The 21,770-nt window shown below is 42.2% G+C and overlaps 2 protein-coding genes across 4 annotated transcripts; both read right to left on the reverse strand.

Moving 5' to 3' along the window:
* Positions 1 to 588: 588 nt before the first annotated feature.
* LOC134079900 (uncharacterized) lies at positions 589 to 6,212 on the reverse strand. The gene is made up of 7 exons (XM_062536030.1): positions 6,114 to 6,212; positions 4,214 to 4,306; positions 3,766 to 4,002; positions 3,575 to 3,614; positions 3,245 to 3,284; positions 2,216 to 2,946; positions 589 to 1,315 (listed from the first exon to the last, which is right to left on the reverse strand). The coding sequence occupies exons 1-7, from the start codon at positions 6,120 to 6,122 to the stop codon at positions 1,275 to 1,277; spliced, it is 1,191 nt and encodes a 396-aa protein (XP_062392014.1). The 5' UTR covers positions 6,123 to 6,212; the 3' UTR covers positions 589 to 1,274.
* A 7,944-nt stretch (positions 6,213 to 14,156) lies between these two features.
* Positions 14,157 to 19,945, reverse strand: LOC134093804 (uncharacterized). 3 transcript variants are annotated; one of them, XM_062547076.1, is made up of 13 exons: positions 19,822 to 19,945; positions 18,187 to 18,384; positions 17,806 to 17,889; positions 17,645 to 17,698; positions 17,062 to 17,145; positions 16,895 to 16,948; positions 16,418 to 16,501; positions 16,205 to 16,264; positions 15,865 to 15,951; positions 15,685 to 15,768; positions 15,479 to 15,521; positions 15,298 to 15,340; positions 14,157 to 15,175 (listed from the first exon to the last, which is right to left on the reverse strand). In XM_062547076.1, exons 1-13 carry the CDS (start codon positions 19,828 to 19,830, stop codon positions 14,431 to 14,433), a joined length of 1,629 nt encoding a protein of 542 aa, XP_062403060.1. In that variant the 5' UTR covers positions 19,831 to 19,945; the 3' UTR covers positions 14,157 to 14,430. The 3 variants fall into 3 exon arrangements, with proteins under 3 accessions (XP_062403060.1, XP_062403052.1, XP_062403069.1); XM_062547068.1 differs by having other exon boundaries at positions 18,187 to 18,387; positions 19,822 to 19,934; XM_062547085.1 differs by lacking the exons at positions 17,062 to 17,145; positions 17,645 to 17,698 and having other exon boundaries at positions 18,187 to 18,387; positions 19,822 to 19,934.
* Between the last annotated feature and the right edge of the window lie 1,825 nt (positions 19,946 to 21,770).

The following is a 21,770-nucleotide window of genomic DNA, read 5'->3' on the forward strand; positions in this document are numbered from 1 at the left end:
CCATAAAAGTTTCCAATTTTGAATATTTCCAAAATTCCCCAGCTTAACTTCCCATGGGAAATTTCCAGAAAGTTTCCGGAAATTTACCGGAAACGTTCCGCCCCTTTGCAACCCTAAGAGCAACCCTCATATTCTCTGCTCTCTTCACTATACCTTACTGGACACAATGATATTTCTCGAGTAATCTGCAAATTCCTACACGATATCCAACTTTGAGCTGAAATTCTATTGTAACAGCAGCCCAAAATAACAAACTTGCTTCATTATATCATCAAAGACTCAAAAGTTGGTCATGGCATGCACAGATCAACTGTGCCTTTGAATAGACATTTCTACCAGCATGCTTCAGGTGATAGGAATGCAACACAACCATGGGACACATGTTCTTCCTTGTTATAATGACAGACATAAGATATAAGTTAGATACTTTCCCAGATAGGGTAGATACACTGTCTTGAAATGATATAGATTACATCAGATTAAATTAGATTAGATTAAACTTTGTCATAGTGCAGAGTACAATTACTAAGACAACAACATACAGTATAGCCTAAAAGAGCTCTTTTCCAAAATGCTATATACTGTAAATCCATTTGTGAAAACTTTAATAAATCATGTTATTTACATGTTATTTTTTTTTACAATTGTTTACACACATTTTCAAATCTCTGTCTATTTTTCAAAACTCCACACACAAAAAACAAAATTGCTCACACAAAATGCAAATGCGTCAAATCTCCAGCAAAATGACACAACATTCAAAACAAACATTCGCCTCACATTGTTGCTCAAAACCTAAAGCTCGTCTTCCATGGGCTTTTTATGTATATTTCCATACAAGAGTGAAAGTCATCTACAGACATAAAATGAAATACACAGTGAAAAATGTGAGCAATATTGAAACCAAGAATAGTGTTTTTCCCAAATAATGTGCTGTTGCGAACACAGTAGGCCTATTTTACAGCCACAAGAAAAAAAACTAAGCAAAATGCAATAACCACTAGATACCACTAGAAAGTAATAATACTGACAACTATCAAATGACTTAGCTTTTACACATGTGAGTGATTGAAGAATGAAATCAAGCATCAGCTGCATCAGCTGGTCAAGTCTACCACATCACCACCTGCTGGACAGCAGAGGAACTGTGTCCCTGATCTGCATCAGCTGGTCCAGGCCACTACTGCTTGGCCAGCTCCCGGATCTTTCTGGCAAACTTGGTCTCGGAGCCCTTCTTGAGCTGTTCCTGGTCCTCCTAAGAGTTAGAGTAGATGTCACTGCTCATCGGGAACAGTGTGTACGTGGGCCACACCAGCTGCATTGTTTCAGGAAAAGTGATTCAGGGGGAAAAAAAACGTGATTTAACAAAGCGTTGGCACATTTCCCATTTCGTAAAGTTATGAAACAAGCTAATCACAGTTGACAATCACAATTTCAGGATTAACCTACAATGAAACAAACAAGATTTAATCTCTAACTTCACGGTTCTCAAACTTTTCTCTATAGGCCCTTTTCCACCGAAAACTAACCTGGTGTTGAACTGGTGCCGTTCAGAATTCTTTGAACCGTGGTGCCATCAAGCCCGCATTTACACCAGTTCTGAACCGAACCAAAGGTGCGTCATCAACAATGGGTGGTGCATGCAAAAGCAAAAGTTAATGAGATGCATAAACGGGAGAACGATTGTTGTCACATAAAAACGGCAGAAACTAGCTGTTGAAAATGCTAGTCAACGTCTAAAGTGCAATGCTAGTTGGATCGCTTTGTTTACTCATGGCAACAGTTGATATGGACGGAAAACTCGTGCTTTTAGCCTTCTCCTCTCTGAGTGGCGCAATGACATAACCACTCTGGTTCGCAGGAAAAAACAAGTATTTTTTGGTTCGACTTCCGAACCAAGGTGCCACGTTCCGAACCGGCTTTTGTTTGGTGGAAACGCAACGAACGGTTCAAATGTTGGTTCGCGAACGGGAACAGAGCCGGTTCTCTGTCGGTGGAAAAGGGCCTTGAGAGTACCATCTCAGAAAACTGTCTCCGATTACCTCCAGTTACCACCAATATGACAAGCATTAAAACACAGTACTGTACTGTAGGCCAAGTTAACTACAAATGTAGTTTTGTACACTACATACTATTTTGCTTCAGGCAAAAAATTGTTTTAATTTAACTTCAGTTACTTTACTTATGTTTGGTAATGTAACATATCAAAACTTGCCAAGTGAATCTGCAATGCGAGTCAGCTCATCCAGTGTGGTTTGAAGTCGGGTCGCCACCTTGCGTAGCTCTTTGCCAAACTTCTCCTTGCGATTCTTCAGAAGCTGGTTGCTGTAGAAGGTGTCGATGCACCCCGCGAACCCTCGGAGGAGGTCAGACGAGTTGCCCGCCGTGCCCAGCACCTCGGCCACCTCTCCGGACAGCTGCAGCAGACTGGACACCTGCCTGGAGTCCATGTCGACGCCTTTCAAGACGGAGAGGTTGTTCTGTCCGACGTGCTCCATCCCCGTGTAGATGAACCGGAGGCAGCTCTCGATGTCCTCCAGCTTCTTGCGGTAGTCCTGCACCAGGGCGTCCAGCACCCCTCTGTCGATGGACAACCTCTTCTTGGACACCACGAGCATCCCTATTCCCACTGCCGTGAAGGCCAGTGTCATGCCCATGGTGAAGGGGGCCAGCGCGAGGCCAGCCATGGCCACAGCGCTGCCGAAGGCCCTCGTCGAATTGCGAGTGGCGCCCCCTGCCTTCAGCTTGCTGTCGGTGGTGTCCGCTGCCTTTGGCGTGCTGTCGGTGGAGTCCACTGCCTTCAGCGGGCTGTAGGCCTTGCTGATTTGGTCGGCGGTCCTGTGCATCTCGGCGATGTGATTCTGCAGGGTCACTCCGTGGGTGGACATGAGGAGCCTGAACAGCTGAACAGCTCGCTGGACACGATGGACTTTCTCAGCCAACATTCTGAGACAGGCGGAGAGAATGTGTGCACTGTCATATGAGACTTTTGTTTTTCTTTTACAATAAACACCTCTTGTATACCTTTGTGAAATATATTTCACGTTTTTAATGACAACTAGGCTTTCAATTCATGTTTATGAGGATATATCTTAATTGGTAGAAATTGGGAAACAGTATGAATTTCATTGGTTCTATACCCAGGGGGAAAACATAATGCAAGTTGAATATAAGCTTTTGTGAAATGAATGAATGTATATACTATGGACTAGTTTACTCTCAACAACAGCCACAAGGTACCTACCTAGGCTCTGTGTCTGGGGACTGTGCCATGTTCTCCCATGCTGAAAGACAATCAGAAAACTCTAATTTGTTATCGTTGTCAACAGATTTGAGGAGTGTGTTATGTTTGACAAACGCCCATTTCTGAGTTGATAGAAACCCAATACAACCCTTTACTACCGGACAGTAGGAACACAGCTTTATATTAACATTAAATGCAAATATTTTACACACAAGTTTGTGCACAACTTCAACATTTTGATGCGAGTGAAAATGCATTGTGTGTTTGCAAATGAGTTTGCGCTGTAGCTTTTGTTAGTGATGATGGAGGTTAGTTTGATTTGACACTCACGTTTCACAGTACTCAACCACGACATGAGTTCCTCATAACTCTGAGATGGGGGGGGGGGGGACAAGCTTCATAAGAGTTATGTATCAAAACAACCACATCATTTAACATCATTTGAACCCCATTGATTTGTCCAACATAAGAATGAAAAGTAAAATGCTCATTTCCAGGATTGCCACCATTATGAACTGTACCATGCCATGCTGAGCTTCAAACGACTCTCTTCTTTGGGGTCTTGGGAGTGAGTTGGCCCCAGGTGGTTGATAGCCAGGACCAGGTACAGGGGAATAGGCCCCAGGTACATGATATCCATGTGCGGGGGGATAGGGCCCAGGTGGTTGAAAGCCAGGTGCGGGGGGATAGGGCCCAGGTGGTTGATATCCAGCAGGTGCGGGGGGATAAGAGGAGGCATCAACTGGTGGGGCTGTAGCCTAGTGTTTGTGAAAAGAGAGTTATGAAATAATGACATTTTGTCTCAATGAGCTGATTAAACTATGTTTGCTTGATCCAGTTTTGGAGTCTTTCACGATTCTCCTGTTGATTGTTGTCTGTGTCTTATGTCTCAACAGATCTCACCAGGAAATTATGAATTCCTCCCACTGTCATGTGTTTACCCTATGGTGTTTACCCTATGGTGTGTACCTGTAAAGGTTGAGTTTCTGTCTCCTGCAGAGCTTCCTCGTAACTCGGTGGCAGGTCCCCCCCACTCCAAACATTCTGATAGGACGGTGTATTCTGAAACCAGACAGAGCACATTCACATGCGTCAGGCTCAAGGTACAGCTCTCCTTTAGAGCTGACCGCTTGATGTTGAGGTAAATAACAAGCTCATTAAGTGGACAAAAATGTAAAAGTCAACTGGATTGGTCAGGAGAATTGGTGAATTTGATTGGCAAATTTCAGGACGCAATAAGAAGTACTGATGGTATATGACAGCTGTGTTTACCTCACAGAACTTTTGGCTATATTTAGGCCCTAAAATATTTCATGAGAGGGCTGGTGGTCTGAAACAACTTCAGTACTACGATATTTGATTTCGATGCCAGTTACTATAATAGTATTTGATACCATCTGTTTGTAATTCAATTTTGACAACAAAAATACATTCTCCTTTAATGGTGAAACAAATCATTTTTGATCAAAATAAAAATATAATTTGTTTTGCATGTTGAGTCGGTCCATATCTGTCTCTGCGATTGGGTTATTTCCAACACAACAGTTTTTAGAGTGTATGGCCACAAAAGACTGATGCTGTGCTAAGCTGCTAACTGTGTTTAGAGTTTTGAAAATGTGTCAAATGAATGGACAAACGCTTTTTAGCGATTGAAAAAAAACTGTAATGCTGAAGCATTCAGAGTTCCTTTCACTGGAACTCGAGGCCAAGCCCAGCTCGGGCACGGCCCCTTCCTGTTCCAACATGATTGTAGGCCTACACCAGTGCACAAAGCAAGGTCCATAAAGACATGGATGACAGAGTTTGGTATGGATGAACTTAACTGGCCTGCACCTGACCTCAACCCAACATAACATCTTTGGGATGAATTAGAGCGGAGACTGAGAGCCAGTCTATGCTGAATATATTTCGTTATACAGAAAATATTTTTTAAAAAGTGACCAATAGGCTATTGAATATTTACTCATATTTTGAAATGTATTTCAAATAGGCTACATTGACATAATATTTAACATAGATGGAAATAGCCTATTTATTTAACATAAAGGCCTATGGAAATATATTTGGTTGGCAACCTTGACAGGGACAGCAAGGAGGCGGACATTCCCAGACGCATTCCCCCTCCGGACAATTGTATTCGTCCCACCCTATTTATTTGCAAATGTACTGTATTATTCTTATACATAGGCGTATTCCTTCAGTCTGTAGCCTACATACTGTTCTGTTTTTTATTCTATTGTTTTATTTGTTGCTGAGTGTTGTTGAACTTTGAGAGAAGTTAACCGGAGTCAAATTCTTTTAAACGCAAATTAGAGCTGCATGATTTTGATACAGATGTTCAACAGGCCTCGTGATGCTTAAGCTGCAGTGTGGATATGTATTTTTTCTGTATGGGGTAATACCATGGCAGGACTTTTACTTTCTGTGTCTTATTACCCTGGTGTAAGTAGACCTATACTGATGGGCAAAGATGTATCCCAAACCGGGTTGTAGGCCTACGGTTCGATAGAGCTGGCAAAGACTAACAATAACGTTTCACATGATTTAGGCTACTGAACTGCGAACTGCAAAGCGAGTCTTGCGGATCTGCCCATTTCTTTCCAACGTTACCGAAGTGGGCAACGTGCGTCCTTTCCGTTAATGGGTGTGAAAATAGGGTTAACGTGTTGTCTAGACCTACCTACGGCATACCTTTATCTACATACACTTTGATTTTAATCAAGTTGTTAATTATCATGATAAGCTGCTAAAAGCTTTAGGGCTTCAAAAGTTCACTCTGGCCGTGACACTGGATCAGGTCGGTGCCATAAAATCATCGACGTTCGGTGCCCAGGCAACCCCAATGTTAAGATACAAATGTCTTTCTTACCCCTGCCATATCACTGGGTAGCGAAGTCAGAGGAGTATTCCAAGTAGCCTAGTTTATGAGTTCACTTCAACCAAATAAACATAGCCTAACAGAGCGGCTGCTCATGTTTTTATTTATTTATTTATTTGGCGTGGGTGGTGACAAAATTCCGTAATTCGATCCTCTCAGAATGAGATGCTTTCATGCGCACGAGAAATGCATTTTTCACAGATAAATCATCATCATTCACGTCACTTCATGAGGGAATCAAAGTTGGAAAGCTGGGGGAAGATTTGGCTTACAGAATCGTCCAGTTGAGGCCTCGTCGTCACTTACCGTGGGAAAAACAACTGAATTACTGGGGTAGTCTTTGCATTAGGTGGCAGTGGCATGGACGAACTAAATGTAGGCATTCATGCACGCTTGAACTAACCCACTCTACCAGGAAGTTCCGACGAAGTCTTGTTGTTGTGTTTTGATTAAGGATTTACTTATTACCAAATTTAGAATTATTTAGCCTAGGCTATATATTTTTATAGTTTGAAAATACTGCCAGATAATTTTAGTAATTACTTTGTACTTTCAGTAACGTAATGACATCATTGAAGCACAAAACAATGAATGTAGGCTAGCCTTTGACTGGTGCTGATTTTATGCTTTGCCCAGACTAGATCCGAATATTGTAATTCAGGAATGATCCAGCGCTGATCCAAGATGGTTGCTCACACGCGGAATAGACCTCTGAAGTTCGCCTACAAAAAAGCTACCATCTTTGCCCATATTTGGAGTTACGGTATCTGACGATTTTTCCTATGGGAAATTAACATGGGGATTTGGAATTATCACACCTGTTAAACTCTCGCGGGGATGACAAAATCGGAAATTCAGGTGTTTTCCTGAACACACTTTTGTCCTCTGCCTTCGAGAGGAATATGTGATCTCCGGTACGCGAAGACGGCAGACTTTGATTTTCGCTACCCCAGAGCTAACTTGCAATGCAACTTGCCATGCAACTTGCCATTAAGTTAGTTAGCCAGTTAGCTCTGGGGTAGCAAAAATCAAAGTGTGCCGACTTCACGTACCGGAGATCACAGTATGCACAAGAAGGCAGAGGACAAAAGTGTGTTCAGGAAAACGTCTTTATTTAAGACTATATCGTCCCCGCGAGAGTTTAACAGGTGCGATAATTCAAAATCCCCATGTTATTTTCCCATAGGAAAAATCGCCAGATACCGAATCTCAAAGATGGCAGCTTTTTTGTAGGCGAACTTCAGAGGTCTATACACTTCCAAGATTGCTCAGGGGCGGAACGGGACACAACAGGGGAAGTACTGGAAGATTGAGCTGACCTCCCCTCCCCTCCCCTCCCCTCAGTGCCTCGTAAGGCTACAGTCAGACAACACAGTCTCACAATAGCCCCTTCTCAAAATAAGTCCCCATAAAGGCAGAAGGACTCTTCATTCTTAAAAAGTATACATTATATAAAGTATTATAAAATCTATAAATAAAATCTATAAATATATACATGAATATTAATTTAAAAAACAAGAATGTAAACTGATAATTTACATGTTATAAGGGGTTGATTGCAGTGCTACTCCTGCTGCCTTGCCTACAGATTAGCGGTAAACCCCACAGTTTAGGTTATACTGTAAGGTAAGGTTTATACGATCATTTTTTATAGCCTCAGTAAATGTCATGTGAAGGTGAGTTTATCAGGTGTGACCTTGACATCACATTCAAAGTTTGCTCAGAAGAGCTACGCTTACTCCATTGATGTAGTATAAGGTTCAGGAGCTATACTCCATTCATATACTGTACAGTGCAGTGGTTCAGGAGCTATACTGCATTGATGTACAGTAGTACAGTGGTTCAGGAACTATACTGCATTGATGTACTGTAGTACAGTGGTTCAGGAGCTATACTGCATTGATGTACTGTAGTACAGTGGTTCAGGAGCTATGCTTACTCCATTGATTACTGTAGTAGCCTACAGTGGTTCAGGAGCTATGCTGTGTGTGGGGCTAATGTGTGGGGCGGGTCCCACTGGAATAGAGACATGACAGGTGGAGCGCGAGGAACAGGAGAGAAATTTATTTTTTTGACAAGGAAGAATAAACAGGTCGATATAAGAATTAAAACAACACTGTATTCGCTTTCTTTATCTGTCTTGATGAAAATGAAGAAATTTGGGAGTCATGCTCGACAATCAACTAACCTTCCCCAATCATGTTGCCTCGGTTGTCCGGTCGTGCCGTTTCGCACTGTACAACATACAGTAAATCAGAACTTACCTAACTCAGTCCACTACTGTAATGCCCTCCTAACAGGTCTCCCAGCATGCACAGTGAAACCCCTTCACATGATCTGGTCTACAAGGGCACGTTACCTCACTGCTGATCCAGGTACAGTGTTACCTTACCTATGGCAGCTCGCATCAAATTCAAGTGATCTCAGGGGACTCCAACCACCCCCCTCGCCCTAGGTAGGGTGCAGAACAATTAGGCATCACACTCTTCAGGTTTCAGTATAATGTTTCTTTATATTGTGTGGTCTGTCTTAGGTATTACCTGTCATGCTGTCATTCTTCAATCTGTGTTGTTGTGATCTCCAGTGCAGGCTCCATAGTGGACTGTGAAGCAGACTGAAGAGGTTGAAGGAGAGAGGTGTGTTTTGGCGGGGGTCAGGAGGACAGGTGAGTCTTATCACATTGGCTGAGTTAGTGACTGTCAAGTTTATTTGTTTGTGAAGTTTTTATATTGAGACTTATCTTTCTGCAATCGCCAACAGACCCCCATACTCACCATCAGAATGACAGACACTCATGGGACCCATGGGACGTAGAGAGTTTGTGCACCTGTTTCCCCCTCTCAGCAACAAGGACGTCGGTGTGCCAGGCTAGTGAGTGCTGAAGATCTCCAGCCACATCAGGAGCTCGGTGCATCGTTCCCCAAGATTCCCATCTGTACTCCGACTACCCCCAGTGTCCCCCGGCCCAACCCCGACTCAACCACCACCCCACCCCACTATACACAATAGATGGTATCTATTCCCCAAATTTCCCAACCTTTTACCTTCATCAATTCATCAATAACATTTCTGAATTGTATATAATAAGTACATTACCGTAATGCCGGATTCAAGATAGTCTCCCCTACACACACATAGAAGTCATGTCCAGCTGGCAGCTTGCTGTGGTGAGATACATTTCAAAATGTAAGAATTACGCTTTTTGTCTTTTTATTATTTAAAAAACAAAATCAAATCAATGCAAGTATTAATACAAAAAACCCCAATATACAGCATGTGTGAATGGCACTTAAAATGACCAGGATGAGTATAACAAGGTGGTGAGAATGCCCTGAAAATAGAGCAGGCCTCATAGGGTATAAGGCACATTAAACAAACAAGTGGTCGAAGCTTGCGGCGCGGCTCCAAATAATTCTTTGGGACAGAAACAGTTCTGTCTCTGTCATATTTTGATATTTTTGAGAAACAGTTCTCTGTCTGTCATATTTTGATCACCCTAGACCACAGCCTTCATCGACAGACATGTAACCTAACTAACATTAAACTGTATTCAATCCTGCAATAGCAAAACCGGTACATGTAGTGCCATGTATTGGTGGCTAAGAAGCTGGCCTAGCATTCAGTAGCCTGTAAAATTGTGGGTTCAATTCCTGACCTCCACCGTTGTGCCTTGCCTTGAGAAAGGCACTTAATCCCAAATTGCTCCAGGACAATGGCTCTTGTAACACATCTGACATATGAAAATTGCTTTGGATAAAAGTGTCTGCTTAATGAATAAATTAACATGTAAATGACAGTTTAGATCAGGGGTGTCCAAACTTTTTGGCTCAAGGGCCACATTGGGTCTTGGAAATTGACCGGTGGGCCATAACCCCCCCCCCCCCCCCCTACCCTAACCCTAACCCTAACCCCCCCCCCCCCCCCCCTACCCTAACCCTAACCCCCCCCCCCCCATTTGACATGTACACAATGCAGTATACATAACATAACATATATAACTATTTCAATGATAATAATGACAAAGTTATTTTGTTGTAGAAAATAAATTCTTTAAGAAATACGGTTAATATGAGGCTGTTTAAGTCATTTATAAATGGTGCACTGTCACTTTAAGACTCTTGCCGGCTCCACTCAGTGGCTGCTGTGCCTATCACCGTTGCTCAGTAGTGAAACTACTGCTGTCTTCACGTTTTTCTTAAACGTTTCTTATAAGAAGGAGATAACAGTTATCAACAATGACAAGCCAGCTGGCGCGCTCTTTACCTTTCGTGCGCGCTCAAACGCGTTCCCAATTAGCCAACGTTATGAGTAACGTTATGACTTATGAGTATCATCTCTATGTAACATGCTGTTTTGATATTGACATTGTAAACGTTCTCTAAGAAGAGTGTAAAGGAGTTTGCAGTAATGTTAACCACAACGTCGTTGCTGGAAAGAAATAGCGAACAGCCAATGATAAGTGTGGCGGGCCATATCTATAATAAACTAATAAATGCTCCGCGGGCCGCACTAAAGTGCGTCGCGGGCCGCAGTTGGCCCGCGGGCCGTAGTTTGGACACCCCTGGTTTAGATATAATTGCAGAGTGTGCAGCCTACAAATGCTCCAGATCTCACTGTTATCTATTGCAGCTTTGGTGGGCTATAGGTGTATAGCTCTGTCATCTTTACAAAGGAACCCCATCAGAGGAGCATTCATTATGGAGATGGACAGCCCAAATCTTAAACGAAGTAGAAGCATGGATAGTGTTCAACCAAACCTCCAGACACTGGAAGAGCGTATAGAATATGTTAAGGTAAGACTTGAGGCTATTGAAGCAATACGCCAACCTTTTGGGACTTTAGCTTATTCACCGTATTCACCAGAGTGTGATAGGCTAAGTCTATACCCTTCTCATCTCCATGCCTGTAGTTACTCGCTCTGATGCAAAGGTAGGCCTATTGAAGTGGCCGGCTCTAATAGCCTCCCAATAAGATAAAAGAAAGTTTTCCTATTTACTGTACATGCTGTGATTTGAAGCCAAACTCTTAGCACATACACACCACAAACACACACACACAGCTCTGAGTTTTTACTGTTTATCCATTTTAAGCCATTACAGATGACAGCAGGAGAGAAGGACACTTGTGAGGCTCCTCTCCCAGCAGCTGCCTTTAAGAGAGAGAAGATGAAGTTGGTTGAGGACAGAGATGGACTTCAGACTCTCAAGGATAAGAAGACGCCTGGATGATCTCCATCACTATTTTGGATGCTACGAAAAGGCTCAGACATGGACATAAAAGATGTTTTCTGTAGCCCTTAAAATATTTGTCACATGTAGCCTATTTCAATGATGGAGCGACTTTCAGTGGAGACAGTCTGTAGACCAGGGGCTCCCAACCTTTTCTTTTTGCCCAAGTGACTTTATTTTGATGTCACAAGATGTTGGCGACCCCGACCATTCACATCATCTGAAAACACAAAATCGAGATTGGTACTTTGATTTTGTTTGCTAGCAGACTGATATCTGTTCTCCTTGCGTTGAGTAGCCACTCAGGCAGGCATGAGACATCAAGCTCAGGGTTAGCAAGGGTAATAGTGCCCCCTTGTGGGTGTTTACATTATACCACTTTGCTGACTTTGTGTGAATGAAAGAGTGAGTGTGGAGCTCTCTCCAAAATCACACTCTGAACTATTATTGGACCGAATACGAAAAACATCCTGATGATATCCTTTGGATTGATATATCTTTTTACAGCACCAGTTTTTCTCACAGGACACCAATTTTCTTTTTGAATGTATAATGTATCGTACATAAATACATGTTTTTTCTTTAAAATACAGAGGTCATAAGTATTCAGTATCACACTGTTAAATTCCCATGCTAAGTCTATACCCTTCTCATCTCCAAGCGTGTAGTTACTCGCTCTGATGCAAAGGTAGGCCTATTGAAGTGGCCGGCTCCAATAGCCTACTCCTCCCAATAAGACAAAAGAACGTTTTCCTATTTCCTGTACATGCTGTGATTTGAAGCCACACTCTTCGCACACACCACAAACACACACACACAGCTCTGAGTTTTACTGTTTATCCATTTTAAGCCATTACAGGTGACAGCAGGAGAGAAGGACACTTGTGAGGCTCCTCTCCCAGCAGCTGCCTTTAAGAGAGAGAAGATGAAGTAGGTTGAGGACAGAGATGGACTTCAGGCTCTCGATGTTAAGAAGACACCTTTGGATGCTACAGAAAGGCTCTGACATGGAAATAAAATATGTTTTCTGTAGCCCTTAAAATATTTGTCACGTGTAGCCTATTTCAATGATGGAGCGACTTTCAGTGGAGACAATCTGTAGACCAGGGGCTCCCAACCTTTTTTCCCCAAGTGACCCTCTTTTGATGTCACAAGATGTTGGCGACCCCGACCATTCACATCATCTCACAACCCCAAAATCGAGATTGGTATTTTGATTTTGTTCGTTTGCACGTCTGGTAGTACTTTGTTTGGAGTATTGATCAAGCATGGTTATGTCAATCAAACATATAATGCGGGCTGTCTAAGTTTATTTTTACATAGATTGTATTGAAGGATCCGATTAGTTACTTAAGTTGGATATCGCAGGGTTTTTAAATATATTTTTGTTTAATGTATGTATAATTCAATGTGAAGTAGGCCTACTGGTCAACTGAAAGATACCCATATCTCAAGCGACCCCACATGGGTTCAGGAAACGATGCTCTAGACGGTTTTTGCCACCTTATTGTAAATATCTTTATAATGTTGCTTTGTGTTATATACACCCTGAAGTTCCTACGTGTCAGGTCACATGTATTCATATGCTAGACAGACTGTGACAGTTATAACACCTACCTCAACATATTTGCATGTACGACACAAGCGATGAAATAAGGCAAATTTGTGTTATGGGGTAAGATTATTCAGCAGAGAATCAGTTCAGTGCATTTTGACCAACATGACGCTAGCAATTGAAAACAGGACACCAATTTTCTTTTTGAATAATGTATCGTACATAAGTAAATGTATCGTACATAAATCCCAAATGTTCTTCTTTAAAATACAGAGGCCATAAGTTGGCTATTCACCCCCCGAGTTTGAACAAACTTGCACCAGTGAGAAGCAATAACGTATTGGGCTCCCTGCAGCTTTTAAAAAAAATGAAAAGTGTTTTGATGTTTGCTAGATGCCATCTTCAACGGCCGTTTTAAGCAGTTTTAAGTTGATGCTCAGTTGACATAAGTAGGCTATGCAACATCTCATGCATTTACCGTGAACCTACCCAATGTTTTTGTATGTTTCTCTTTGGCATGGTCATTATTTTTTCATAAAATTCCGGTTTTGAGATCCTAACAAATTCCTGCATGGTATCATTGCATTGCATCCCACTTTGTTTGACAAAGAAAAACGTCTTTGCCTTTACTTTGTCCATGGCAATGCAGTAAAACAAAGTTGTTGTAGAGAAGCATCAAGAGTGCACACACAGGTAACCTGTGCATGCTCAGGTCAAGTCAGGTCAGATCAGTTTGTGTCACAGATATGGAGTGTAGAAAGGTAATAGTGAGAGAAGAGACTGTTCAACACTAAATAAAAAGTGGAATTATTTCTGTAAGGCACACACCACATACACTGCCCTCCAAGTATTGGAACACATTTTTTTTTTTGCTGCTGGGCTCTCCTACAGTTGGAGAGTATTTGTATTTTACAGAACGGTAAAATACAAACATAATTTCCGAAGAGCCGTGTCGACTGACAAGGTAATATTACACAATTTCATACAAATGATAGATTATTGCACAATTGCCGAAACTCCGTAACAGGTTGGGTGCAGCTGGATAAGTGCTTTTTCCCTATAACAAATTAGTTTACCATGAAAATAATTTGAAGCCGTTATATTAAGGTAGATATATAGTATATAGTTATTTAATCTATTCCCAAATAACACAGTAAAGGCTCATGGAATTGCTCATTATAATACAGCATGCACTTTCCAAAAGTGTACTGTTTGGAACTCTGTACTTTCACAGTATGTCAGTAGTCAAAGCATTGTAGAAAACAGAATTCTTAATGAAATATTGCTCAAATTGCATTTAAAAATACACAGTGCATATAAGAATGATATTTACAATGACACAAACCCGGAGAATTGTTGCAACCCAACCGCGAGAATCTGATATAGAAGATTCTACTGAAACATACAAAACAGTGATCACAAACAGTGATGTGTGAGCTATGTAAAGGAAGATAGTCTTTACTTTTGGATGTATACATTTTGTAGTGATCTAAGGTACATTGACCTGAGTACACAAAACAACAGCCTACCACATCACCACCTGCTCGACAGCAGAGCGAACTGTGTCCCTGATCTGCATCAACTGGTCAAGGCCACTTTTCAACTGCTTGGCCAGCTCCCGGATCTTTCTGGCAATCTTGGTCTCTGAGCCCTTCTTGATCTGTTCCTGGTCCTCCTTGGAGAAATAGATGTCCATGCTCATTGCGAAGCCGTCCAGAACACCAGAGGACCTTCCGTTCGCTCTCAGAGAAATCGATTGGCTGCCAACCACCTGTGTCAACCTCACCACTCTCATGGCGTCCTCGTCCACGGTCCGCAGGGTGCCGAGGTTGCACTTCATCAAGCACTCCATCCCCGTGCTGATGAAGTTGAGACATGCCTCCACATCCTCCATCTGCATCTTGTAGTTCTGCACAATCTCCTCTACTCTCTTCCTCTCCTTGGTGTTGGACATTTTGTTCTTGACCGCTATCGATGCCCCGCTCACGCCGCCTGCCACGGCCACTCCGATGCCAACGGCGGTCACCGCCAACGACGCCCCGAAGGTCAGAGGTGCCAGGACCGCACCTGCGATCGCCGCCACCCCGCCGGCGGCCGAGGTGCCTCCTGCGATGCCAGCGATCTTCGTTTTTTTGTGGAGCTTGTCCAGTTTGTCGGCCAAGCAGTAGAGCTGGGTGATGTGGTCGTTGAAGATCTGACATCGGAAGAACATGAGGCCCTCAAACAGGTGCAGCGCCAGTCTTACCCGGTGGGCCTCATTGGAGATCATCCTGCATGGTGTACGGTAGGGCACACAAGCAAACACACTGACTAACAAGGTTTTAAATACAGTGAATATGAGACAAAACATATTAAAATGAGCTGTTTTAGACTGTCTCAGGAAACCACATACGTCAAATTGTTTTCATCGAACTGGTGATATATGCTCTCTGTCCCTGAAGCACACACAAGGCAGTCAAAAAGGTGAGTGTTTGGGCAATGAATCTTGAACATGAATCGCAGATATAGAAATAAAAGGCATTCAGATTCCAGAGAACACTTGGATTTGTTAATATAATCCATCAACCTCTCACCTTTGGTTGTGTTCCACCACTCCAGAAGAATCTCCAGCTCTTCCTGTGAGAGAGTAGGGAGACAAAGAGGCAAATATGGATGGAGGTGTAGGGCTAAAGGAGTTGGGCTAGCATGTGGTAGACAGAAAAGTTGTGGGTTCAATTCCCAGCTTCCACCGTTGTGAGAGTTGTGGGTGAATAGAGGCAGAGTCCTGGCCATAGCACACCTTTGACATTTTCTGAGTGGTGTCCAGCCCTTGTGGAAGTCTGGCTGGGAGAGAGAGCTGGTACTGGATCATCTGTCTTTCAGCCTGTAGGTAATGATGTAAAAAAAAAAGACAATGTCTTCGATATCCACAACAGACCAAGTTCTCATTGAGTTATTGAGAGAAAAGCTCTTTGTTTACCGCTCTTTGTTTAGATGACCTGGGAGAGACACTGTCGCTCCAGGAGCCACCAGGATTCTCAGACACAGAGTGGTGCAGTCTGTTGGGCTGCCAGAGTAGATTGGGAACAGAAATCATTAAATAGGTTGTGGGTGTAATTCCTTTGCTGTAAAACCCAAGAACAGCCAATTGTTTTTTTGTTGTTGTTGTTGTTGTTTTTTATTCTTATTTTATGGCATGCAGGCTGGGTTTACCCAGCCTAGGTGCATGTTAGATTTATTGATGTATTTATTCATTTATCTGAAGTTCTCTGAGGAGGTTTTAGGGGGCGGGCTTGAGCATGATGCTCTGAGAGAGTTACCTGAGTGTTAAACGGGTCAGGCAGAACATCCATATACAGTGGCTCTTTAGCAGGCTCAGTCTGGAGTTAAAAAGGTTGGCATATAAAAAGAAGAAAGATGAGTGTGGACAGAAATGATATGTTACATATAACACAGTCAGACAGACAGACAGACAGACAGACAGACAGACGGACAGACACATACACACACACACACACACACACCCTACCCACCTTGTATTCATCTATAGATTCTTGCCTGGTTAGAGACCCGGCTTTTAAGGGTGGAGGGCGAGGAGGCCGACCAGGGTTCAAACCCTTAACAAAAAGGACGTACATCATATTATATAAGTATATTCATGAACAGAATGAGTCTCGTGACAAGACTGCTGTGTGCTTCAATGTCCCTTTGAGCCCATCACCAAAACCACGCTTCAGCTGTGCTTAATAAACACATGTACGTCAGCACATCAGGTCCAAGTGACACATTGGGGAAATTGTCATTACATTGTGATAATATTTTCTCACAATAGTTCAAAATGACACAGAATAGTTCCATAACCAGGAAGCATTAACAGAATTTGCTTCATGAAGTTAAGTGTATAGAACAAGATGAATGTTGACATTTTCTCCTATTTTGGGCAAGAAACCCGGGAAATCTCCCTAATGTTCAATATTCAATACTGACAGCTATGACACACACACACTTACCTTCTCACGGATATGGAGCTCATCTGGTTCAATGTACAGGGGTTCTACAGTGGGCTAAGAGTAGAGAGGTAGATATAAAGAGCTAAAAACCAGTATATTCATTAAACATGTTGAGGTTACAGTACCACACACACACACACACACACACACACACACTCCCTACCCACCTTGTAATCATCAATAGTTTCTTGCCTGGTTAGAGACCCGACTTCTGAGGGTGTAGGAGGAGGAGGCCGACCAGGGCTGAAACCCTGAACAAAAAAGAATGTGTATCATCAAAACATATTTCTAAAATGTATGACAGCTATGTGCTTCAATGTTCCTTTGAGCCCATCAACAGCACACTTCAGCCGTGTTTAATAAATATATATTTAAGCACACCACGTCCAACTGTAGGACGTCCTGTTTCTATTTTCTTACTGTCGCTCGTTTCTCTGGTATTTTGAATGGCATGTTTAATGTATTCAGTGTTGGATGAGTAAGGTGGGGCCAAAATAGACAAGAAGTCTATTTTATGCAAATGCTGAGCGATGTGAGAAAGCAACTGCCAGTCGGAGTGAAGGCGACGTGACATTCCTTGCTTGAGAGTGAACTCGAACATTTGATCCAAGATGAAGGCAGTATTCATGTACCAACAAGTTAGGTCAGGGTTTTCTGCTTTACATTTGGCAATGCCCAGTGAGAAATTTTTGGGCGAGAAACCCAGGAAAGCTCCCTAATGTTCAATACTCAATGTTGACATGCACTTACCTTCTCTCGATTATGGAGCTCATCTGGTTCAATATACAGGGGTTCCACAGTGGGCTAAGAGTAGAGAGGTAGATATTTAAAGAGCAATGAAAAACAGTTTATTAAATTAAAAATGTTGAGGTTACCAGTACCACACACACACACACACACTCCCTACTCACCTTGCATTCATCGATAGATTGTTGCCTGGTTAGAGACCCGGCTTTTGAGGGTGGAGGGGGAGGAGGACGAACAGGCCGCAAACCCTGAACAAAAAGTATGTGCTTCATGAAAACAGATTAATCAATGGAATGGGTTTCTTGACAAGACTTCTGTATGACTGCTGTGGACTTCAACATTCCTCTGAGCTCAGAACTAAGACCACACATGCTTAATAAATACATGAGCATATCACATCTAAGTGACAAATTGGGGAAATGATCATAACATTGTGATGATGATATATTTTCCCACAAGAGTTAAAAATGAGAATAGAGAGAATAGTTCCATAACCAGGAATCTGCTTCATGAAGATAAGTCTATAGAACAGAGGCTCAAGTCACCTGAGTGGTTTTCCCAGGTTGCACTTGGTAGTCAGCTGTTCTGTTATTAGTTGCCAAAGCACTCGGGGCTGTTCCTCTGGTGTCCTGCTGGGGGCGCTGTGGTGGTGGGAGCACTGGAGGCTGGGGTGGTGGAGGTGAGGTTGGAGGAGTGGGCGGAACCCCACCGCTGAGATGGATCTTCAGCTCACGCCTGTATTCCTGCTGGGGATCAATAGTGTGCAGTGGTCAGATGCTCTGGTCAGAGAACAACTTCACCAGTCTTGACAGTAGGAGAGGCATTGGGAGTTATGCATCTCTTAGGCTCATGTTATTGGGCGCCTAAGATTAATTGAATGAAACTTATATGGAATGGAAGTCTGGAAGGAACCTGTCTTGTGAATATTAAACTAATGAGACTTGAATGAAAATCTTAATATATTAAATGAAGCTTCAAAGCATACTTAACAGCGTCATCAATGCACTGGTGACATCTTGTGTTTTTTCGATATGTAGTATCACTCAGCACAGATGCATCTGATACAGATCAATCAGCAGTAAGGGGGGGGGCGCAGTACTTGATCCCCATTTTGTGCCCATAGACATGAACTATGACAGACTATCTAGCTCCGCCATTTATAATCTTTGTCTAGAGGGCATGATTTTGTATGCTCGGTCAGAGGATACCAAAAATGTGTATCTTGATGCTGCCGTTTCAAAAGTTTCAGTCATGAAGACGTCAGTGGGCAGAGCACAGATAAAATGCCTCGCAGATTCCAGTGGAGTTAAGATCTGCTGTGCTGAACTCTCAGCGCTGCTGTGGTCTTGGGGCTTACGCATTAAAGGCATCGCAAAACATGTCAAGACCTGGCATCCCAGCAAGCGTGTCTTTCTTGTTTCTCTCACGAGAGTCATTATTTACACTGAATAATGTTGAACAATTCTTAGACCAGAATGTGTGAAGCCAAATCACGACATGAGAAGTAGAGGAAATTAACTGTGTTGACATGAATAACAAATGTTTGTCTGAAAAAGTTTGTCATGCATTCCATTGAAGCACTAAAATCCTATCCTCTGAGAGCCCAGATGAACCTACAGAGCAAAATGTCTAATTTGTTAACAGGTTCGGCTGGGTTCACCCACACTACTGTAATCCCTTGAGGCTAAACAACTTCAGGCAAACCTCTCTGCTGCCTTTATAGCGTAACTCCTTAAGTCTGAATATCCTCACAGATATTTCCATTCGAGTTACCATTCATGTCTGCAGGAAAAATGACCAAATGACCAAATTCAAAATCCCAATATAAAGACCAGCTGACTGCAGCATGCTGTGGTATTGGTATGTTGTTGACAGGTACGTAGGATGCCAAAAGTATTGCATGGTTACTACAAGGAGTGATAGCAAGCAGACAGTGACCAGTATGTTCATCTAATAAGTCCCCTCAGTGCTCTGACTATGAGAGAATAAGTTGCACAAACGTATTTCAGATAGGACACTGTTAGTTTAGGGCCTCTTGTATTGAATCTTTGCTACAGTGTCGACACACAACTTTGATCAAAATCCTTCACTCTGTATGCAATATTCAGATGATCAGTTACACCATCATCATTAAAGAATACTACACTACAAAATAATTTCCAATTGATAGAGGATCTTACCTTCGCCATGTGTTCCAATCAGCCACCTCCACTCATGGGTGTTGGATGATAATACTGTGAATCTTCATCTCACTTCCATCTGGTGTCACTGAATGTCTACGGTCATGTTGAGCTGACTTCTTAAGATGTCAGGCACTATTGTGAAGAACCACCCCAACCTGTTTATCCACAGACATTTTGGTTTTCGCTTTGGACAAAGGCGTCTGCCAAACAGCCACAACCATAAGTAAGATGTAAACATAAGTGACATAACTCTCTCATTACATTACAGCTTTCTTGTAGTCATTTCTAATGTCACTGATTTGAATAAATGAATGAATAACATTTTGGGCTCTATTTTGATAATCAGAAACATATGCAAGCAGATTCCTCAAAATGTGCCACTGACTGGCAAAATACCGATAAGCTGTTTGAAGTTGCACTATACTGTTAAAGGCAAAGAAAGAGGTCATTCTCATTGGTTGAGACGATGTTATGCCCAAAACACACCCGAACCTGTTTATCCGCATAGTAAGATGTGAACAAGTGACATGAATCAGTCTCTCACATTACAGTGGTCATTAAACCCCATGTGGTCATTAAACCCCCATGTGGTCATTAAACCCCATGTGGTCATTAAACCCCCATGTGGTCATTAAACCCGCATGTTTCAGGAACAGTTTTCCAACTCATTCATTCAAATCAGTGCTCTATTTTGATGATCAGGAACGCAGTGCAATCCCTGCCCCCGCCGAACCTTTGATTAACTATATTATTTATCATCTATTGATTTTATTGAGATCAACCTTTTTAGCACATTTCCATGTGTCCATATGCTGTACCTGCTGTGTAGTCTTGTTTGTGTGTGTGCTACAGCTACAGTATATGTTTGGGGGGCCAAAAATGAATTTCCACAGCAGTGGAGACTTCTATTCTAAAATAGGGCACATTGAGTTTTGCATATAGGATTTTACACATTATCAAACCCTTCTTCTATGATGCTGGATGAAATTAATAATAATAAACAGCAAATATGCCCTCTCACCCTGACGTCACTCACTCTCACCGCTGTTAGGAAAGGACAGGACAGGGAGGAGCCCCTACAGAACTAATCTTGCCACTACCAAACTTACTTACACATGAGGGTGTTTCCCAACAGTGTACTGGCCAACCTTTGTACCAACCTTAGTGTACAATTCCAATATGGCTGCAGTTTAATAATTCCTAATGGAAACCATCTGTTGTATAGACACTTCCCGTAGATCAAATGTGTGATATTATAGCACGTTATCACAGAAAGGGCTGTCCGTGGGTGGCTGATATGGGAAACTGAAAGCGCAACAATCCTACTATTCACAACAATCCTACATTCACACATTCACAGTTCCTTACTTGGATTACAGGTTTTTAAAACCGTGAATATGAAGATCAATGGAGGACCATTATAAAAATGTCCCAGTGGATATGATAGATTTCCATTTCCCACGATTCATCACAAAACTCACACACGAAACTGTCATCCAGCATGCCATTCTAATCTGTTTATTATTACCATTATTACCATTAATATTATTATTAGTATTATTAGTATTATTATTACTATTATCATTATTATTATTATTATTAATAATAATAAATGATGATCTGTAACTATAGCAGGTGTAGGCTACTGTACATCTTGAGTTGGTAGACATCGGAAGAAATAACCAAACCTGTGAAATGGTAAATGTCAACATACTGTAATTTCCCACCTGATAAACAAGGTTTACACAATTGATTTAGCATAATTGAGCTAAGCGGTTAATATGAAGAGGCGACCTATACAAGGCAATGCATCTCTTTTTTTCTTTCTTTTCAGGATTAAAGCACTAACCTGGTTCTGATGCCTTGGGATACTGGCCACTGCGGTTCATACACAATAGCGTTTAATTCATGATTTTATTTTATTAATATAAAACACTGTCCAGCGG

The sequence above is a fragment of the Sardina pilchardus genome, chromosome 1 (genome assembly GCF_963854185.1).
Source record: "Sardina pilchardus chromosome 1, fSarPil1.1, whole genome shotgun sequence".
In the NCBI taxonomy this organism is placed as follows: Eukaryota; Metazoa; Chordata; class Actinopteri; order Clupeiformes; family Clupeidae; genus Sardina; species Sardina pilchardus.